This window comes from Artemia franciscana, chromosome 4, assembly GCF_032884065.1.
Source record: "Artemia franciscana chromosome 4, ASM3288406v1, whole genome shotgun sequence".
NCBI lineage: Eukaryota > Metazoa > Arthropoda > Branchiopoda > Anostraca > Artemiidae > Artemia > Artemia franciscana.
Genome location: NC_088866.1, coordinates 8,376,112 through 8,399,554, shown reverse-complemented (window position 1 = coordinate 8,399,554; position 23,443 = coordinate 8,376,112). Strand labels below are relative to the sequence as shown.

At 35.1% G+C, this 23,443-nt stretch overlaps 2 protein-coding genes across 3 annotated transcripts in view; both read right to left on the bottom strand.

The window, feature by feature from the left end:
- Nucleotides 1-21,693, bottom strand: part of LOC136025943 (E3 ubiquitin-protein ligase SMURF2-like) — a 74,252-nt gene extending 52,559 nt beyond the window's left edge. For both annotated transcript variants that reach the window (XR_010617181.1, XM_065702038.1), the window contains exon 1: nt 21,546-21,693. The gene's annotated coding sequence lies outside the window, so the exon portion shown is untranslated. The remainder of the gene's footprint in view (nt 1-21,545) is intronic.
- LOC136025687 (probable RNA polymerase II nuclear localization protein SLC7A6OS) lies at nt 4,553-5,365 on the bottom strand. Its single transcript, XM_065701665.1, has one exon. The coding sequence runs from the start codon at nt 5,363-5,365 to the stop codon at nt 4,553-4,555; it is 813 nt and encodes a 270-aa protein (XP_065557737.1).
- Nucleotides 21,694-23,443: the final 1,750 nt, after the last annotated feature.

Sequence of the window (23,443 nt, the reverse complement as noted above, 5' to 3'; positions counted from 1 at the left end):
AGGGACAAAATTTAAGCTTTAGCGTAAAGAGCGAGGTACTGACGAGGGGGTGAACCCCCTCATACGTGGAATAAAAACATACGAATACAGAAGTTCGTTACGTAAGCTAATTTGTAAGTTACGTATATTTTTTACTAATAAAAACGTTCGTAAAAAATTAAAAGTTCTAGTTGCATTTTTAAGCAATCAAAAAATTGGAGGGCAATTAGGCCTCCTCCCCCGCTACTTATTTTCTCAATACCATTCAATCAAAACTCTGAGAAAGCCATTTAGCCAAAAAAAAAATATACAAATTTCCTTTTAATTATTCATCTGCGGAGAGCCAAAATCAAAACATGCATTAATAAAAAAACGTTCAGAAATTAAATATAAAAAAAGTTTTTTAAAATGAAAGTAAGGAGCGACATTAAAACTTAAAACGAACATAAATTACTTCGTATATGAAAGGGGCTGCTCTCTCATCAACACACCGCTCTTTACGCTGAAGTTTTTTACTGTTTTAAAAAAGTAGAGTTGAGAGAAAGAGTCAACCTTAACGTAAAGAGCGGGGCGTTGTTGAGGGAGCTGCCCCTTTTATATACGAAGTAATTTATATTCGTTTTAAGTTTTAATGTCGCTCCTTACTTTCATTTAAAAAAAAAAAAATATTTATTTAATAACATATAAAAACCATTTCAAAATTTTTGTTGATGGGTCCAAAATGAATGAGAAAGTGGCAAGTGGAGCGTTTATTATAGTTTATTCTGACTATTTATCAAGCCTAGAGCTGCTTTCTGCTGCTGTCTATATCCATAAGGTGGATATAGACACATTTCATTGTCATAGCATTATTGATAATCTTGCTTCAAGGGGAATAAAAACTTATCTCCTGTATGTTCCAAGCCACTCAGGTATAATTGGTAACCATAAAGCAGATGAAATTGCAAAAAAATGCATTAAATATTGACCAGCCCAGTGGGAGACCAATCCCCATTAGAGATATTTACTGCTGGAGATTACCAGAGGTACTGTTAAATAAGAATAATACAAGCCTATCGCCTTTCCCCAATAAGCAACTTTCCAAGATTTATCATAGAATTCGGTCTGGCTCAAATGGGCTAGATTTTAAGGGGTTTTCATATCAGTTTCCTAATTCAGGTGGCGCAGTTCCCTCTTCCCCCCTTTGCAGGTCTTGAAATTTTAAAAATAAAACAATTGATCGTTGCCTATTTGAATGTAATAGGCTGACGTCAGCACAGAATATTCTGTAATTTAAACTCTTGAAGTGCTTCAAACATCACAAAATCTCACGATCAGCCAAGAGTCTAGCTAACCATACCTGCACATAGAGAACAGAACTAAATGTATATCCTCTTATAATTCCACTCCTAAAATCAAAAGATTTACTACAAAAAATCTGAGCAGATTCAAGATAAATAGGAAAAACCAATCCACTACCTCTATCCATCTCAGAGAGTGAGTCAAAAGGAAAAGGGTTGAATAGTCATGACTGAAAAGCCCTCGTTTGCTGAAACAGAAGAAGAAGGAAACAAACCATATTTTATAAATCACATAATTTCAAAATGTTTGAATCATTCTGCCGATTACAAACTTATGTGGCATTACAAACATTATAGACAAAAAGAAGACAAAAGGTACTTGTATCTGAAAAACTAATTTTTTAAAACAAGTCCACTGAGATAAGCACCAACAGATGCCTGGGTATCTGTCATTCTGTGTGTAGTCAATATTTTGGGAAAGTGAAAAAACCTTTTTATTTAATTTGTCTTATGAATGAACGATTCTCCTCCCAAAAGAAGGAACATATCCCATCCCAAAAGTCAACCGAAAAATGTCAAAATGGAGAAGTACAAGACAAAGTTTATCCCAGCCTGTGTAAACTAGCACATTAAAATCATTTGTGTTCGATTTCTACATGAATAAAATACTATCTATATTCTTTATGTCTTTGTTATTGTTTGTGTATTTTTTTTTCCAGTTGGGTTGATTTGTTTTCATATATTACTCAATTCATGATGTTGTTTTATATTCTAGGTCAATCCTTGTTTTATCGACACCACCTTCTATTTTAGCACTTGTAACTTTTTGGAACCAGACACATCTTAGCTACATGTAGAAGGGGGACTCACGGGTATTGTTGTATATCATTATGGTTTTCTTTAAAGGGGATAATAATTGTCTAGTCTCAGCTAGTTTCCATAGTCTAGCTAGATTCTGATTTTTATACACGAATCTGGTTTATACACGAACTAAAAGATATAAATAACAAAAGGCCCAACAAGGAATTATTTAAAGACATCAACATGAAGAAGAAACAAAATGAACATATTGACAATATATCAAGCCCTTTTCAGCAATGTAAATGAGTAAAATAGACATATAATGAAAGCTAATTACCCTGCTAATAAGCAAGTCAGGATGCTTTGCCCCAATTTTCTGCTTTTCTTCCAAAAGTACTTTTGGATATTACATCAAAACCTCAGAAGAAGGAGAACCCTCTACTCTTCTGCATGCCAGTATATAAAAAGACGTGGGAAACTTTATAGGACAAGAGGGGAGATGATTAAAACCGCATGCTTCCCTTGAATCAAAATTCAGATGCGCGAATTTACCCATTGCAATCCTTCCTGTTATCCCATGCTGGAAAGGGTAGCATCTCTTAAAACAATTTCTTAGACAGAGAGGAATATTTTTAATCATGTATAGAAAACTCTGCATACAATCCGAATTGAACATTAATCTATAAATACACAGTTACATACCCAACCTTATCTTAAAAATTATTCCTTGTATGCTGCTTATAAGGATAGTTATATCTGCTTTTTCTGACTGATATGTTATAAATTAAACTAGACATGACCTTGGAAAGAAATGACTTTAATTATTATACCCAATTTCGATGCTAAGATACATAACAGACTAACTGGATCGAATGCTATAAGATCTTTACTAAGAATACTTTGCATTGAGCCAATACATATACCTCAATTCCCTAGTACACTATTCAATTGGCCATTTTAACAAAGGGTTTTATTATTAAACTTTGGCTTTTATTCATTTTACTGATTTAACCCCAGTGTATTTGCTAAAAATTGTCTTTAATGTATTGATCCACTTGCTTTAGTTTCAACCTTTAAAAGCTGATGAAGCGATGTGTTCTTTAAACTAAATATATTTCCACATTTTCTACTATAAATTAAACCAAAAAACTGGCTGCAAAATAGAAAAAAAACATAAGCCACACTAATTCACAGCAATTTATACACTGACTAATTGTGCTGGAACATAAAAGATGTCACTGAGCAATATCCCTAAAACAAGCATCCGTTTTTTAGCGATTCTTTCAAAAGATAGGAGGGACAGAAGAGTTTTGTATTATGTAAACAATTTTATAACCTATACCAGCAGTGTCAAGATGGAAATTTCTAGAGGGGAGTTAAATCCTAAGAAAACGACTTTTGGGATTTACCACACAACCCTCTAGTGTCCTGACATAGTTTTCTTTTAAGTTTAAAAAAATGTACACACTTAAAGACTTGAAAATCTCACAAAAATCACATATAATGACGATCAACTTCTTGAAATCTGCTCCTTTTTTTGTGACCCGATCCCACCCGAAATGCTAGCAAAACATGTTAAGCTCCTTGGTGTTACAATTTCTGATGATCTTAAGTGGGAGACACATGTTTCCAACATTGTCAAGCAAGCAAATGTTTCACTATCCAATTTTAAGCTGCTAAACAAATTTAATTGTCCTAAGATACATTCCCTCTGTGTTTACTTGTCCTTTATCAGGCCGTTATTGGAATATGCATGTCCAGTCTGGCATTCGCAACTTTCAAGTGAACTTAGTGACAAAATTGAGTCAGTCCAAAAGCGTTCACTGAGGATCATTTACAAAGAAGGCAAAATTCCATACTCCTCCCTCCTTAAAGCTGCACGCATTACCACCTTTAAAGAAAGGACGGAAAAAATTTGCTTGCTTTTTGCTAAATCAGTCATTTCCTATCCCCATACTGAGGACTTACTCCCCGAATTTCACAATTCCATTAGACCCCGACTCCCCCGGTCAGCCTCCTAAGCAATCCCAACTTACCCTCCAATCCATGCTGTTACAGAAAGGTTTTGTAAAAGTTTTATCCCCTTTATTCTGGAGCACCTTAATAATAATTCATGATTACGTTCTTGCTAAAATCCCCTTTTCCTCTATTGCTGTTTTTATGTTTGATTTATTGTAATGTTTTTGTAATTTAATTGTCAAGTTTACTGATTCGTCCTTTATCTTTGATGATTTTGCCTTCTTATTTTTTTAATTTTAAATATTTGACTTACTGTATTGATTTGAAATTTTTTTTTCTTAACTTTTACTGACATATAAAGCGAATTTGGCTCTATAGAGCTTGTGATAGCCTTTTGAAATAAATATTATCTTATCTTATGTCTAAGAACCCTGAAAATCACTTTAAAGTCATACAAAGTCAATTTCTGGCCATACAAATACAGCAAAAATTTAATCCAAAGAGTTATATACAACAAACTTAAAAAATAGGATTTAATAATAATCTTCATAGTCACTATCCTGCTTGCTTTCTGTCACATCTAAATTCTGAACATATTTCTCCCAATCTTGATATTCTGCATCAGAATTTTCAGCACTATCAACCACAAAACGACTGAAGTTTTTTACCAACTTATCATCACCATATAATTCATCATCTGAGTCATCAGGTGTACTTGGATATTCATTTGTATAATAATTTTCCTGATTTGAATCATCACTATCATCTTCAATGACAAGCTCTTCAGTGTCATCAACAATTACATCATCATAAGGGTGAACTGATAGAAGACCATCAACACAATTAAGAGGTATATTTGAAAAGTATAAATCATAAACAAAATCTTCTTGCTTAAGTGTTTCTCTTACCATTTCAGCACCATTTAATGTTAAGCCACTTGAAGCTGTTTCTTCAAGAAAATCAACAATATTATACTTTTGAAAATTTTCACCTTCAAATATTTTGTATTTCTTTGCACTAGAGTTTTCTGTTTGATTCTCAACCTTTCTTTTACAGCTCATATGCTGAGAAGCCTTCTCCAAAAGCTTCTTGTTTTTCTCACAACAATCCATTAATGCAAGTTCTTGTATCTCTGACATTTCTCTAACTGTTCCAGCAAGACTGATTATGTGAGAAAAATCTTCAGCTTCTTTATCCAGTCTTTGCCTTTTACCAGCAACAACCAAAATGGGACTTGGCTCTTCATCATGTTTTCTCTTAATTCTTACAAATGTTGGTGCTGAATCAATGGCTTGCCTATGCCAAAAGATTTTATATAAGTTTATTGGTACAACATGAATAGTCATAAAAACAAATAGTGGCTTATTTAGATTGTGATTCTACCAAGCCCATCTTAAGTGTGCAAGCATTAGATGTTAAAGGGTTTTAACATCAAAAATTTGTCATGCCATTGAGGAGGGATAACTTTATGCCCTGATAAAGGCCTTCTTCTGATGTGAAAAATATGGCTAGATCTTGTCTGTTAAAGTGTTCACATGCACAGGGTTCAGTTAACATACATGTCTTGTCACTACAGAAAATCAGATTGCTGAAGAAACTCTGATTTTGGTAAGAACAGGTTTTAGAGCATCATCATAATGCTCATTAGAAAATTTTAATTACAACTAGGACCATAAAAAAAATCACGACCCCCTGATCTGGAACTACCATTGGTCCCCCTTCACAAAGCTACATGGGACAAAATACAGTTTTTTTTATGTCAGTTACCATAATAGATGCCAGTGGAATATTAGTCAGTTTTTTTGCCATAATGGATGTCAGTGGAATATTAGCTTTTTTTTGGGGGGGGGGGGGGTCTGGCCCCTAAAAAAATCAAATCTTAAAATTCATTGCATACATCAGCAGGAAACCCATTCCACAGACTGAGAAAGATTCCTAGTTTTACTGCTCATGACCCAGAAGAATTTCCTGGTACAAGTAGTATCCTAACTTAAAGGTTATCCTTCTTTCTAATTTATTTAGTTTTTTCAAAGACTTGATTGTTAGAAAACAGCCATTGGACAATATAATAGCTACAAATCAACAAATTTAGCAAGTATGCTATAATAATGCAGTTAAAATAATAGAGACCTTAGAGTATATGAATAGGTCAGAATAATGTAATTACAAGGAAATGAGTTCTAAAACAGAATATTCTGCTTATGATAGAGTTTTTAGAGACGAGAGAAATTATTTATAGGCTTTTTAGATTGAAAGAAGATTATGAAGTTGCAGATAGACAAGGTTAATTTGGTTAATTGTCTGTTATAAGTTAAAGGTTTCTGCTACTTATAGTTAATAATTAATTTTGTTTATTTTTAGATCCTCGGAAGAACTGGCATTGTAGAAAACATGCAAAAGGGAAGAAAAATAAACCATTGAGACCAACAATGGATGAATTCAAAACTCAATGACCTTGACCTATACTGAAAGTTAAACATTATTTAAAAAACTTATATTATTTTTGCTGTATTCTCTGAGTGTTAATTTGAAGAGCCTCAGAGCAATAAAATATTTCATCTTAACAAACCTTTGTTATCTATTATAGCCTATATCTATTTAAGTTTTATACTTTTAAGCTCTATCATACACAATCAGCAGGGATGTGCTCCCTTGGCTGATCAGTGCTTGAAGGTACTGCTACTCTTACTGCCAGTACACCCAACATGATTTACCTTAAACCACACGTGCCAGCAATAAAGACAAATCCTGTAGACGCCAGTCTTGATGATGATGATACTGCTCAGTGGGTGCATCCTAAAGTGTGAGCCAAGGCTTGCTGCAACAGCCTCAACCAAATGTTGAATTGAAGACGTAAATGCTACAAGCCATAACCACGTCCTGGCTAAGGGAGCTCTATAGGTTGACTACATGGTTAGAGAATAATTTGTTCTGTAGCCCAGTGCTAGCAAACTTCGAAAATAGTTTCAAGAGGTGTCCCCTTGTTCTAGAGGCGCTGCCTATCTTGAATACATTGGGGATGATATTCTCGTCACTGATCAACGTCTGTCATTAATACAGGCCTGCATTGGTGTGCAAGATGCCATATTTTGAGCCAGGTAGAGTATGGTAGGTGCATGAGACCCTTTATGCAATTGCAGAGACTCTAAGATAGAATACCACAATCTATGCCTTGAGTAGGAGTGTGCATCCCAAATTCTATTTTTGGTAAAATTATGCCCTTCATGAGCTTGGTAATTGCATCAGGCCATCTACTAAGGAATGCGATTTTTACCATACCAAGAGTTTGTTTGGCCCTGGCCACTACACACTGTGTATGCAAACTAAGCTTGAACATATCGTCAATTGAAACTCCCAGATGTCTTTTGCTAAGACTATTTATAAGTTGCTGCTTTGAATTATCATTTGATTCCAAGAAGTATTGGCACTGAGGATTGTTTGCTCTAAAATGAATAACCCTACATTTCTGAATATTAAATTCTAGTTACTAGTTTTTTGTCACCCCAAATTCCAGCATATCCAATAGAAAAGCATTTACTAAACTATACTTCAGTTATTGCAACCATGCAGTTCTGCTTATGGCCAGTGTTTACATTTTACTTGGTACTAGAAAAATCGTTGATGTTAAGCTTATGTATTTCAGATATTTCAATTATTTTATTTGCTGTACCTGACTTGCAGATACAGCAATAGGAAAATTATGTGGGTTTTTGGTGCTCCTGATAAGTTCTTTTACAAGGCAAAGCTTCAATGTTAATAAATATGTTTATGCTTCACTGGTTGCCAGTTCCTCCCTCCCTCCTATCCAAATATTCACCACAAAGTAATATATTATTGGTGATTTTGATTTAGTTTATATATATATATATATATATATATATATATATATATATATATATATACTAGCTGTTGGGGAGGCGCTTCGCGCCACCCCAACACCTAGTTGGTGGGGGCGCTTCGCGCCCCCCCCAAGCCCCCCCGCGCGCGTAAGTCGTTACGCGCCATATTAGTTACGCGCCATTGTAGTTGTGTCCCTATGTCCCACCTGTGAATATAGATATATATATATATATATATATATATATATATATATATATATATATATATATATATATATATATATATATATATATATATATATATATATATATATATATATATGTTTTTAACTACGTAAAACTTGCGAATAAACAACATTCTTTGCTGTCCCATCATCTGTGCATATAAATAGATTGTCAGGTTTACCGACTCTTGAACATGCAACGCATAATGGTCCATGGGAAAACAATCCGTATTCAGATCTATACCTCATGATTCTATTGATTGCCCTTGAGCTTTGTTGATGGTGATTGCTAATCGACCATTTCCTTTGTTGCCGTCGTCATTTATATATTCCCCTGTGCCCCCCGGCGTCCCCGTTGTAATTGTCTCCCTGTGTCCGGGTCGTCATTTATATTCCCTGTGTCCCCGTCGTCATTTGTGTCCCGGTGTCCCAGTCTGTGATTTCTATTTGAGTGTCCCGGGCGTCATTTATATTCGTCAGGATATTGTAGGGCATCGTAGCATCGATGAGTTTAAGCAATTCTTGTCAACTGATTGTTTCGCCTATAAAGAATATTATCTCGAGGTAAGAACTGATCACCGACCACAACGATTGCCACTTTGTTGATAGTTGCGTATCAGCAGGCATCAATTCGATTGCTGTTTTTAAGCAGAAGCACTAAATTATTATTTTTGTGGAAAAGATGATATATATAAATATATATATATTTTTTCTTTTTAGTTTTTTTGTAGTTTTTACCTTTTTTAGTTTTTTTCTTCTTTTGTATTAATGCTAAAGCCAAGGTTCAAACCTGGAGCCTCTCGGACCTAGAACCTGAAACATAACGCTTTACCAACTCAGCTACTTCGGCGTGAATACATTCGTTTTGAGCAGCTTCCTCGGGTGTTGCCATTGTAGGTTCTTCAGTCATTTTACAATTAGAAATTTCTCTTTCAACGGTCTTCTTACAATTAATAATTTGTCTTTGAACGATATTCTTAAATACCTGTGTCCTGGTCGTCATTTATATTGCCTGTGTCCCAGTCGTCATTTGTGTCCCGGTATCCCAGTCTGTAATTTCTCCTTGAGTGTCCCGGTCGTTATTTATATTCCCTCTGTCCCGGTCGTCATTTGTGTCCCGGTCTGTAATTTCTCTTTGAGTGTTTTTTCTTTTTAGTATTTTTTAGTTTTTTACATTTTTTCTTTTTTCAGTTTTCTTTTTCTTCTTTATTTTTCAGCTTCACTATGAAATACATATCGCCGAACCTTTATTTTTTTAACTAAAATCTGGTAGGCATTGATGACCTTATCCAAGTCAAGATCCCAAACCCAATCATCATCGCTATCATTTTCAGTTTTGATATGTTTTGACTATCACTGTCCAGGTGGATCTTCATCTAACTGCGCGGTTTTGCGTTCTTTAGCCTCAAGCCTGTTTCCTTGCTCTTCTTTTGATTCCTCGGCACGCTTTCTTTTCTGACTTTCTCTATCAGCAGCAAGTTTTTTGGCATAGACTCTTTGAGCATCTTCATCGGATATATATATATATATATATATATATATATATATATATATATATATATATATATATATATATATATACTAGCTGTTGGGGTGGCGCTTCGCGCCACCCCAACACCTAGTTGGTGGGGCGCTTCGCGCCCCTCCAAGCCCCCCCGCGCGCGTAAGTCGTTACGCGCCATATTAGTTACGCGCCATTGTAGTTGTGTCCCTGTGTCCCACCTGTGAATAGAGATAGATATAAATATATGTTTTTAACTACGTAAAACATGCGAATATACAACATTCTTCGCTGTCCCATTGTCTGTGCATATAAATAGATTGTCAGGTTTACTGACTCTTGAACATGCAACATATAATTGTCCATGGGAAAAACAATCCGTATTCAGATCTATACCTCATTATTCTAATGATGTGTCCCTGTGTCCCGGTCGTCATTTATATTCCCTGTGTCCCGGTCGTGATTTGTGTCCGGGTGTCCCAGTCTGTAATTTCTCTTTGAGGTTCCCGGTCGTCACTTATATTCCCTCTGTCTCGGTCGTCATTTGTGTCCCGGTCTGTAATTTCTCTTTGAGTGTTTTTTCTTTTTAGTTTTTTTTTAGTTTTTTACCTTTTTTCTTTTTTCAGTTTTCTTTTTCTTCTTTATTTTTCAGCGTCACTATGAAGTACATATCGACGAACCTTTGTTTTTTTAACTTAAATCTGGTAGGCATTGATGACCTTATCCAAGTCAAAATCCCAAACCCAATCATCATCGCTATCATTTTCAGTTTTGATATGTTTTGACTCTCGCTGTCCAGGTGGATTTTCATCTAACTGCGCGGTTTTGCGTTCTTTAGCCGCAAGCCTGTTTTCTTGCTGTTCTTGTGATTCCTCGGAACGCTTTCTTTTCTTACTTTCTCTATCAGCAGCAAGTTTTTTCGCATAAACTCTTTGAGCAGCTTCCTCGGCTGTTGCCATTGTAGGTTCTTCAGTCATTCTACAATTAAACATTTTTGCGTGAACAAATGTCTTAAATACCGTTAATGATTTCACCGTCAAAGCAAAAATGACGACAACCAATTTCAAGACGTCAGTCAACACAGAAACATGACGTCACCTGATCCACAGACAGACAGACAGACAACTTATTTATATATATATATATATATATATATATATATATATATATATATATATATATATATATATATATATATATATATATATATATATATGTTTTTAACTACGTAAAACTTGCGAATATACAACATTCTTTGCTGTCCCATCGTCTGTGCATATAAATAGATTGTCAGGTTTACCGACTCTTGAACATGCAACGCATAATGGTCCATGGGAAAACAATCCGTATTCAGATCTATACCTCATGATTCTATTGATTGCCCTTGAGCTTTGTTGATGGTGATTGCTAATCGACCATTTCCTTTGTTGCCGTCGTCATTTATATATCCCCCTGTGCCCCCCGGCGTCCCCGTTGTAGTTGTGTCCCTGTGTCCGGGTCGTCATTTATATTCCCTGTGTTCCCGTCGTCATTTGTGTCCCGGTGTCCCAGTCTGTGATTTCTATTTGAGTGTCCCGGGCGTCATTTATATTCGTCAGGATATTGTAGGGCATCGTAGCATCGATGAGTTTAAGCAATTCTTGTCAACTGATTGTTTCGCCTATAAAGAATATTATCTCGAGGTAAGAACTGATCACCGACCACAACGATTGCCACTTTGTTGATAGTTGCGTATCAGGAGGCATCAATTCGATTGCTGTTTTTAAGCAGAAGCACTAAATTATTATTTTTGTGGAAAAGATGATATATATAAATATATATATATATATTTTCTTTTTAGTTTTTTTGTAGTTTTTACCTTTTTTAGTTTTTTTCTTCTTTTGTATTAATGCTAAAGCCAAGGTTCAAACCTGGAGCCTCTCGGACCTAGAACCTGAAACATAACGCTTTACCAACTCAGCTACTTCGGCGTGAATACATTCGTTTTGAGCAGCTTCCTCGGGTGTTGCCATTGTAGGTTCTTCAGTCATTTTACAATTAGAAATTTCTCTTTCAACGGTCTTCTTACAATTAAAAATTTGTCTTTGAACGATATTCTTAAATACCTGTGTCCTGGTCGTCATTTATATTGCCTGTGTCCCGGTCGTCATTTGTGTCCCGGTCTGTAATTTCTCTTTGAGTGTTTTTTCTTTTTAGTATTTTTTAGTTTTTTACATTTTTTCTTTTTTCAGTTTTCTTTTTCTTCTTTATTTTTCAGCTTCACTATGAAATACATATCGCCGAACCTTTGTTTTTTTAACTAAAATCTGGTAGGCATTGATGACCTTATCCAAGTCAAGATCCCAAACCCAATCATCATCGCTATCATTTTCAGTTTTGATATGTTTTGACTCTCGCTGTCCAGGTGGATCTTCATCTAACTGCGCGGTTTTGCGTTCTTTAGCCTCAAGCCTGTTTCCTTGCTGTTCTTTTGATTCCTCAGCACGCTTTCTTTTCTGACTTTCTCTATCAGCAGCAAGTTTTTTGGCATAGACTCTTTGAGCATCTTCATCGGCTTTTGCCATTGTAAGTTCATCAGTCATTTTAAACTTAAACATTAATAGATTTCTACGTGAACATATATGTCTTAAATATCTTTAATGACGTCACCGTCATAGCAAAAATGACGACAACTAACTTCATGACGCCAGTCGACACAGAAACATGACGTCACCTGATCCACAGACAGACAACTTATTTTTATATATATAGATAGATATAATTCTAAAATTGTCAGGTAATTTTCTATTTTGAAATAAAAACTAAAAATTATTGCTCAGACAACATAAATATTTTTGATATTTACATAATAGCTTTAGTGGTTCTGGACTGAAAACTAAATATGCTAATCAAATTGGGAATTGCAATCTTTTAGGTTGAAAAGGCAGATCCATTGGAATCGTGAGAATGCGTGGAATAAGAAAAGCCTCACCCTCAAAAGGCCCTGTCAAGATTGTTGCCTCTATTACGTTATAACAGACATAACACGTCATTTGTGTCCCGCTGTCCCGGTCTGTAGTTTCGTTAGTCGACAAACATGACGTCAGACAACAAACAACTTCATGACGACATACAGCTCAATCCTTATAATGACGTCAGTTGACAAACATGACGTCAGTCGACACACAAACGTGACGTCAGTCGACAGACAGACAAACAACTTATTTTTATATATATAGATATATATATATAGATTATATATATAGATATATATATATATATATATATACATATATATATATACATATATATATATATATATATATTTTTTTCTTTTACTATTAGTTTAATGCTCTGCTTTAAAATTGTATAGTGGGCAATAAAAAAGTATATATAACCCACCAATAGAAAAAAAAGAAGAAAAAAATTACACTTTCATCCTCTGTCCACACAGACTCTTTCTGTACAGTGACTCCTAATCAACCTCGAGTTGAGGAACTCAACATGAGGTACACCACCATGATTGAAGGTGTTGCAAAGCAGATCTCTGGTCTGACTCAAGTTATAATGTCTATTTGCAAACTGATTTCTAAGTTAGCACAAAAACATTTTCAAGATGCAGTCTGTAGCCTGAATAACTCAGTTGAAAACCTAAATAGAGAAGGTTCAAGCCTTCCCCAATGTAAGTAGTTACCAGTAGCCCTGGCAAAGCAGAAAGGACATGTAAAGGAAAGGAGTCTATACCTAGCCCAGAAGGTGCTATAACTAGGCTACCAAGGTTAGCCCCTTCTCAGACAAATGACTAGTTCTCTCTCCACCATTTTCCCTTCAACTTCACTGGATGACTAAGCAAAAAATTATCAAGTAATTTGGTTAAGCTCCCTTACCTACAAGGCTTGGTTGAGCTCCCTTACCCTACAAGGCTCTGCAAGCTGAAATTCCCAACTCTCGTTTATAGAAGAAGATGGGGTGATGCCATTCTGGTTCATAAACTTATTAATACAAAGGCAGTTCCTGGTCTTCTTCCTCTGGCGTCTCAGGATTCTCGTACAAGGGGACATAACTTGAAGTTATCCAGGCATTTCTCCTCAAAGCGGCAACGCGCCCATTTTCTTACCAACCGTGTTGCCAACCTCTGGAACAAATTACTGCCAGATACCGTTGCTGCCCAAACCACAGACAGCTTTAAGAACCATCTTGACAATGAATGGTCAAAACAAGAATGGAAGTATAACTGGGAAGCACTCAAATCAGAATCAGCAACATCAAACCACTAGTCAAGTGTATGTATTCAACTATGTGTCATGTGTTATCAACTCTGGAGTTTCTACAAGGAAAAACCCTTATATTGCTCCAAGCTACAATTTAAGGTAATTTAAGGTAAGACTACAGGTTTGCTTCATCCTCTAAAATTTTCCTGCATGTTTTTTTTTTAGAGTTGTCCTATTTGTATTTTATTTCTTTATATTTTTACATCTTGATTTAGGTAACAGGTTACAATTTATTTGTAGTATTTATTATAATTGAGATGTAAAAGTGTTATAATTGACATTTGATAAAGTACTTTGCATTATTTTGGTTCCTGTTTCTAAATGCAGGGTCTTGTTGCTGGTGAATAACCCTTCTAATAAGCAAGATAAGTGGTAGATGGCCACATATTATTTAAATCTTGCAGGCCATGATGCCCCCTTTCATATTATTTTATCTGTTTTCATTATCCTTTATTTTATCTGCTTAAATTTCTATATCTGGAAGTATGTGATAGGTTATAATGTAAAAATATATTATTCATCATAATTGTGTTGTATATGCACTTTAATTGCAGTATGACAAAGCGTAGTTGCATTATTTTGATTCCTGTTTTTCAATACAGGCAGCTGATGCAGGTGAATAACCCCCTACCAATAGCAAGTTAAGTGATACATAATCTAGTTCACTGGATATTGACTGTAGTCAAGCAAGCTGGTGATTACAGAAGGCACAGATAAATCAAGTGATACAAATGCATATGACTTATTGGTCAACCACCAAACAAACTAACATCATATCCAATTTCTTGGCAATATTGAGGTTGTTTACTGAATTTTCTTTGTCATGATGTCTGTTGCAGTACAGTTTTGTATTGATGACCTTAGAAGCACTTAAAAAAAAAAAAATCATTGTTACCTTTACTATTGTACTACATAAAGCAGCCAATCTCCTTCTCTCTTCACCACCCCTTTAAAATACTATTTTAAAATCCTACTTTTCATCGTTAAATACCATTTGCTACTAGAAACTGTTCAGGTGCATAAAACCAAATACATAGAAAAGATGCAAAATTTGAAACACAATAAGACTTTGCTCCTCTACACCATACATGCACACAGACATGAATAGGGAATCCTTCCAAAAAATTCCTTATAGGACCCTACCCCCAAAGAATATTGACTTCAATGTACAAATTAACCTACAAAAGGTAGCAGCAACAATGTTCACCAGTCCCAATTACCCCAGAAATGAAAATGATCTACATAAGAAAAGCACCATTAATTTTTGGTTAGATGAACTAAAAATTACAAAACTGATCCTGCAGAACTTACACAAGAGAAAAGGAACCAGCAAAATGTAATTTATATCATAAATGATGTTCCAAAAGCTGACCACAAAAACAAAGCAAAGCTGTATAAAGAACTTCATGCATAACAAGCTGATAGTGAAAAGAACCTCGCCATTCAAGGCAACAGAATTGTTCCAAAAAATATGTCGAGCCTCAGCTGCAATTATTGACAGCCTCAGATGCAATATATATGAACTAGATGATCCACAGAGAAGTATAAATAGCTCTGTAATTTAATACAGAAATCAGCACAATTCATGAACCAAGCACATCTTTTTACAGTGCAAGATCAGTAAGCTGTACCCTTTCCAAGCAGACTGTTTTCATGAGTGATGATTTTATACAATATCAGTATAGAAACTTAAAAAAGGTGTAGAATATAGCACCAGACTTATCAGTTCCTACTGGTGGTGCTGATCTTCATTTTGTGGTCACATGGAAAAGTACTTTAGACTATTGGACTAAAAAATAGTCCAAAAGTACTTTTCAAAAATATAGATTATTTAACATCAAAGCTCTATGAGATAGAACATGACATGACAATAGAAAAAGAAGATAATTATGCTTTTGCAAAATTTAAACCAAAATATACCAGTACACATCTTGAGAATGCTCAGATCCATACACCCAGGTAGCTAACTTATCTCAAGAAGGAGAAAAAGGAACAGCCATGTAAACTGCTCTGAAGACTGGAATTATGAATATGAATTCTGACTATGATCCATATATTGAACAAGTGCACTATATGTCCTCCTACCTTGCAGGCCTTTTTACAACAATAGCATGAGCAGAAGTGCATTTCTCCCAGAACTGAATCCTCCTAGGCTCCATGTTGCCAGGAACCAATTCAAAGAACTCATCTACTAATTACTGTATATACAGTCCTGATCAAATATACCATCCTCAGGAATTCATCCCAACTCAAGTCAGAGATCCGTTTCTACAGCAATATGTTAAGAGAAGATGAGACTATGCATAAGGCACTTCTTGAAGAATTGAAAGCCAGAGCTACCACTAGGAAAAAAGACCTCAGTATCTGCAATGGGAGTATTGTTACAAAAAGAGCAAGGTGTGTGTTACAAAAATGCACACCCCAATACCCCGACAAATATGAAACAATCATGTGTTTTAAATACTGCTAATAGCTGTGATAATAATGAAAGTGATTATATGTCTCCATATTATACTGCATCTACCTTATTTGTAATGTGTGTCACCACAGATAATTGCTACACAAATGATGATTCTCTTTGCAAAGCTACAGATTCTATCCCCACAGAACATGAGGAACAAGGAACAGTTACTAACAACTACTCAAAAGTAAGTCCAGACTTTTATGTTCTATTATCCAACACAGATCAACTTGCTAACAGTGAATGAAATGAGAAGTCAAATGTATAGTAAAGATCCATTTCTACTAACTGAACTATACCCTAACAATACCACGAACAAATTGGAAGATACACATTCAAATACCAGATTACCAAATCATTTCTTACTTCTTATCAGAAGAATGTAGGTGCAGATTCCTAGCTTACCTAGAAAGTGCAAATACTGTCCAGGATGTAAGCACAATCAAACATGTGTCATCTTTTAAAGGTGATTTTCTTATCACAGCTGACTTTTTCCCTAATCTCTTATGGAAGGAAGGGGTTCTATATAACCATTTAACTTCTAATTCAACCACTGTGAGTTCCTTTATTGACTGTATTCATAATCTCTATGCTTTCCAAGCAGTCAATCATCCTATGCATTTCTACCCCAACCAGCATTACTTGACCTAGTCTTTGTTAACAATAGCAAACAGATCCAAAGGATAATTTATATCCTCCCTACTGAAAAAAGTGACCACCTTGCCATTAAGCTGGTTTCTTGTAGATTCAAAGCAAGAACAAGACATTAAAAAAATACTTACAGAATACAAGGCAATTAAGACCAAATTCCCCATACACAAGACCTTAACATACATAATGGCCAGCTTGAGACAGCAAAGAAACTTAAGAAAATGTCATTGGAAAAACAAAAGGATAAGCAAGGTCATTATAAGAAACATGTCAAAGTCTAAAATAAATTAAGGAATCATACCAAACAACAGCACCATGATTTTAGGACAAGACTCACCAACCAAAGTAAGTAGAACCGAATAATTCTAGAACTATGTATCTAGCATATATCCCCTAAAACACCAAATCACAAGTGACAAATACAAAGTCACAGGCACTCAAAATATAGCCAATCTTCTAAAAGAGCAATTTGGTTCAATCTTCACCAATAAGACAGACTAAGACAACTCTCCCAAGCTAAAGCATGACATGGTAAAGCAAACGAGTTCTATTGCTGTTACTAAATCTGTGGTTGAAAAATGACTCAAAGGCTGGACACAAATACTGCTGGTCCTGACACTATTTGTCTCTATCTGCTAAAAGCTGCTAGTGAAATTGCCCAACAATGGCTATAGTTTTGCAACATTCCCTTAAACTGCACTTGCTAGCAATTGGGTAAATCCTGTGTCTACCAGCTTCAGTGATGATAGTTAGTCCTCTGTGGCATCCCAAGCAGCAGCCCATGGTAATGTCTGGTGTTATAATTATATTTCCTCTCACTAAAACTAGCCTATTTGATGTATGTCTTTAAAAAGAGGGATAGATCTAAAGCAGAAAATTAAAGACTTATCAGACTCACATATACTGTTGCATAAATCCTTGATAGGACTGTTAATGATGCACTTCTTTAGCAACTAGTTAATAATGGTATCATCTTCAACAAGCAACACAGCTTTCTCCCTGGGAAACCTGTAGAAACCTTCTAGACACTTATGGACAGATTACTCAGCTACTGAACGAAGGGCTTCCTGTTGATTTGTTGATATGCACTTATTTGCAAACTTGCAAAGTCCTTGAGCAGCATTCCCCAGGGAACTGTTTTAGGGCCCACACTGTTTCTTCTATATATTAATGACATGATACCAAAGTCAGCAACCACCTAACCATCAACTGACAATTCAAAACTATTTAGTGTATCCAACAAATCTTCAATTTAATCTGACCTTGATTATATACAGGCATGGGAAGACATGTGAATTCTTTTTTTTTTTAATATATAAATGAGTCACTATTCATAATGGCCAAAATAATTCTTAGCACCAATGCACTATGAATGATAACTAGAAATTATCCCCTATTCTACTCCCAGCAGCAAAGGTCAGGGAGTCAATAAAGTAAAATAAGTGTTTTGGATAATGTCTTAACACACTGCACCAGCACTAGCCATCTGTGTAGCAAATTTGAGCCTTGGACTTTGTGGAATTTTTTTCAAGTTGTAAAAGAAAATTGTGAGACCAGTCCTGGACTCTGGAACCTGCCTTGCTGGCCCCATTTACAAAAAAAAAAGTTATAAAACCCTTTTTACAGAAAAATGTATAAACCTGATAGAAGGTGTGCACAGGAGAGCAACAAAATGTATGTCTAGACTTCATGAAAAACATTGTAGCAAAAAGTTATCTGGCTTAAAGCTACCACTGTTAAATTTCCAATGTAGTTATAGTAACATGCTTGTTATACACAAGTATGTTAACCAACCCCAAAACAAGCTCTTTACTAAGCTATTCAATGAGAGACAAACACTAGGTCACTCCAAGAAGCTTTATAAGCCCCTTACTTAACTACAGAAATAGACAAAAAAAATTAGCCAAAGGGTTATCAATAATGGAATTGTTAAAACAAGGGGACATTTTCTTCAACATCAGCAAAATTTTTAAATGGAGACATAACAAAGAATAGGAGGCCAAATCTTCATGATATGGCAGAAGTGGAATAGAGATAAGGTAAAAACAGTATATAATTGAGCAAAATTATGGAAAACTAAAACCCTTACATTTTGTTACCAAAGAATAACTGTATATCAATGAATAGCTGAAAATATAAGCTATACATCAATATGGTTATTATTAAACTATCTAAGATCAAACACTTGAAATTATTAGTTTATTGACTTGCCTACAAGGATCTCATTTTAGCATGTGTATCCCACATATTGACAGAAAGCTGATTTTCTTCAGATTCTAAAACTGTAACTTTTATTGCTTGATATTTATTCTATAAATCCAAAATATTAATTTTTTTTAATTGCTTGCAAAACAGAGACCACATTTTTAATTTATGCTGAAAAATTATTTGTAAAAATTTCACTAAAAAGCCAGAGCTCTTGTTACTACCCTCCTATTGCATCATGCTGTTATAAAACAGGGATGGTCCAAAAGCACATCTCTATTTCTGGAATGCCAAAGAAAAGCAGTCTTTCCCAAAAAGAAGTCTTATACCCCAGGTACTTCAAAATGCCTTCTCAGGAAATACTTTAGTCTATAGATCTATCCCTAAGAGTTTCATTTTCCTAACCTAACCCTTTTCCAAGATAGCAAGAAGTAACTACACTAGAATTTTACTTTTATTTTCTAGTAAAATTCTAGCTTAGCTACTTTTTTCTATGTTGGAAAGGGGGTTAGGATGGGAAAATAAAACTTTCAGTAACTAATTCAAATGCAAAAACATACTTGGGGAAGGTATTGCCAAGCTTCTATGTTAACCATGCCCTGATCTCCAAGTCTTAGAAATTTGCCTACAGGTCTATAGCAACTGAAATTTGACAAACAAACTTTTACATTAATTTTCAGTTATCACTTTCTTTTTCTGTGTTTTGGATCAGAAAATGCAAATCTGAATATGTCATATCAATAAGGTTTCTCAAAGTTTGGGAAATGTATTTGCAGATCTTTGAAACCTTATAAATTGGGATTGAGCAAGTTGTGAAGCTGAAAGCAGTCCTGTTGTACTTCATTTAAGCAGAGGATCTATTTTGTAAAGTTCCATTTTTATAACACAATAATCATCTCTATTCTGATTGGCTGAATTATTACTTGATGTTTATACTGTGCTTTCTGACATAATACAGATTATACAGTTTTTCAGTTTGAGATTAAATTTGTTTTAAAAGATTCTTTGGCTATGGGAAGACCTAGGTAAAACAAGTTTGGTTGAATAGTGATCCTTGTGAGTGAATATTACCTATAGAGCAAAGCAAATTAGTCCATGAGCCCTGTGGGCAGTGGGGCAAGGTCTGTTATATTTATTGAATATTTATTTGGTCATAAGCCTGAAAGAGCAAACAAAAGTAGGTCATAAATATGAACTAACAATTTAACTAATTGGAATACAGAACTTGCCAAAATTTTGACAAAACAACATTTTACCTTAATTTTCAGTTACTAGTTGCTTTTTCTCTGCCTTTAGTTCTGAAAATGCAATTCCTGTTATTTGAGTAGAATTTTGAACCATATCAATGTTTTTTTTTTCAAAATTTAGGAAATGTATTTGCATATCTTTAAAACCTTATAAAATGGAATTGAGCAAAGTTATGAAGCTGAAAACAATTTTGTTGTATTTCAATTAAGCAGAAGATTTATTTTGTAAGGTTTCACTTTTATAACACATATTTTTAAAGGTCATCAAAGGTCAGGGCCCTCTACAGGGAGACAGAGTGGAGGAAGTTGCTTCAAATACCTTCCCAGGACATACTTTAGTCAGTAGATTCATCCCTGAAAGTTTCATTTTCCTAACCTAAACTCTTTCTGAGATAGCAAGAAGTCAATTAACTAGAATTTTACCCAGAAAGGGGTTAGTTAAGGAAAATGAAACTTTTAGGGATGGGTCTACAGACTAAAGTATATCCCAGGAAGGTATTTTGAAGTACCCATCTCTACTCCTTCTCTCTCTAGAGAGCCCTGAAATTTACCTACATGACAAGTCTATACCTATTGAAATTTTGACAACACAGCATTTTACCTTAATTTTCAGTTACCAGTTGCTTTTTCTCTGCCTTTATTTCTGAAAATGCAATCCCTGTTATTTGAGTAGAATTCTGAGCCACATCAATGTTTTTTTTTAAATTCAGCAAATGTATTTGCATATCTTTAAAATCTTATAAATTGGGATTGAGCAAAGTTGCAATGCTGAAAATAATTTTGTTGTGCTTCATTCAAGCGGAAAATCTATTTTGCAAGGTTTCACTTTTATAACACACTTAATTTTGAAGGTCATCAAAGATCAGGGTCCTCTAGAGGGAGAAGGAGTGGATGTAGGTACTTCAAAATACCTTTCTGGGACATATCATAGCCTGTAGACCAATCCCTGAAAGTTTCATTTTCCTAACCTTACCCCTTTCTGAGATAGCAAGAATTCAATCAACTAGAATTTTACTCAAGATGGTAAGATCCAAGATAATGATTTAGGCTAGTTAGTATTTTGGCATAATTTTCTTTAACCTAAAAATCAAGTCCAATCCTATTCATCTGACAGGCATGTTTCAAAAAAAGGTTAGATAAATAATTACCTATTCATATTTGGTCCTTGTATATATGCTTAAAACTTGTTAGGAGAATTAAATTTTTTTTTTCTATATCTTCTTATTAAGAGCTGAACTTCTAAATTGTCAGAAATTATTCTTCTTTTCTTTCCTGGACTGATGGTGTGATAGCAACATGTATAAAAGTAAAATCCTTAAATATAAAAGTGAAATATTTTGTAAATTAACAGAGCTTTAACTCAATAGCTAAATTATTTCCTGTTAAAAATTGGCCGCAAAGTTTTGTATGTACCTTATTTTGCAATATGAAATTTTGTCATTATGACAGGGCCCAATGACACGCCGTAAGAGAGGTCGGCTGGGGGGATACAATTTAAATCCACTCGGCAACGGTGGTCAAAAGATAGATAAGGGTTGGAATGGAATGACCATTCTTTAGTGGTCTAGGGCTGACGCCGCCACACAATAGCAACTTCCTAGAGAATATATATAATGGTCGGGTATGACAAGCAGCATCAGCCTCCCAGAAAGAGACTCTTATGACAAGGTGGGCATCAGTGGGTAATTGAATGGGATAGGCATTCCCACCTGTATTTCTATGACCTGTGCTTCCATCCTTTTGAAGCCCGAACTTCAAGGATGCAACTGTAGGCGCAATCATCGTTTCAGCTTAAATCAACGTTTCAGCAAGTCGTTGACAGCACGCTCAGAAAGCAAATGCTTCCAGATCCGTGTATTAACCCGATGTTTTGACTGTTTATTTGAGTGGCCTTATGTGTCAGTGGCTTGAATTTTTACTAAGGAGGGCGTTATTTGTTTAAGTACTAAACTTTTAAGCCAGCATTATTCTACAACAACATCGTCTGCAAATCAGTGTTTGCAGCTGCAGGTCCTTTTCGTTGTAAAAGAGATCTTGTAGGCTATCCATGCACTTTGTGGCACATGTTGAGTGCTCAGTTGAGTACTTCAACCTAAAACCCAATTGAAAATCATAACAAAAGTGTTTAGAATTGATCAAATTGAGGAGTCGAGAAAGCATAGCCTTTTCAATAATTTTACTAAACACTGATAATTGTAAGATCATTCCTTGATCCATCTTTAAAAAGAATAAAAACACGAGCACGCTTTAAAGCACTTGGGATGATACCATCTTCAAAAGAAAGACTGACAAGTCTCGTGAGGGCGGAAATGATGACAAGAAAAAATGAGTTTGACAACCTTAGTCGGCAAAGGTCTCGGCCAGAAGATGAAGAACCGCTTATACAATTGACAATTCTGGTTACTTCAGCTTCAGCCAGCTTCCAATGCAATTGATTTAGGACAAGGTGGTTCAAGGTAAGACCTAAAATCAGGTAAAGAAGAAGAAGGGCTTAGAGAATAATCTGCAGTTTTTCCGATATTAGCAAAATAGGAAGTAAACACATCTTAAACTTTTTGTTCACTCTTTACATTTTCACCATCAATCACGACACTTGAAGGAACAGAAGGAGGCAGAGATGTTGCTCTGATAACATAACTGATTACTTCCTATGTCTCCCTAATGTCATTTTACCACACACAGAGAGAATTTACAATAAAATAACCATTTAGCTTTTCTGCAAAGTGAATAGTAAACTTTTCTATAAACTTTGAAAGATTGAAGCTAAGAATCAAGCAAAACAGCTTAGAGGACATGTAAGCCTTCCAAAGATTATTTTTCTTCCTCGAAGTTTTATGGCGTTAAGGAGTCATCCAGGGATTGAAAGGGGCTATTCTTTTCGATGTTGTATTCGATTGGGGTGCATCACATGTATCCAAGGTAACTTCTTTCAAAGAATCATAAAACGAATTAAACAGAGAATCTATATTAGATTCATTTTCAAAAATACTCCTCGAACGACACACCAACCGTGACCTAAGAATCTGTAAACCCTGGTCATTGAATT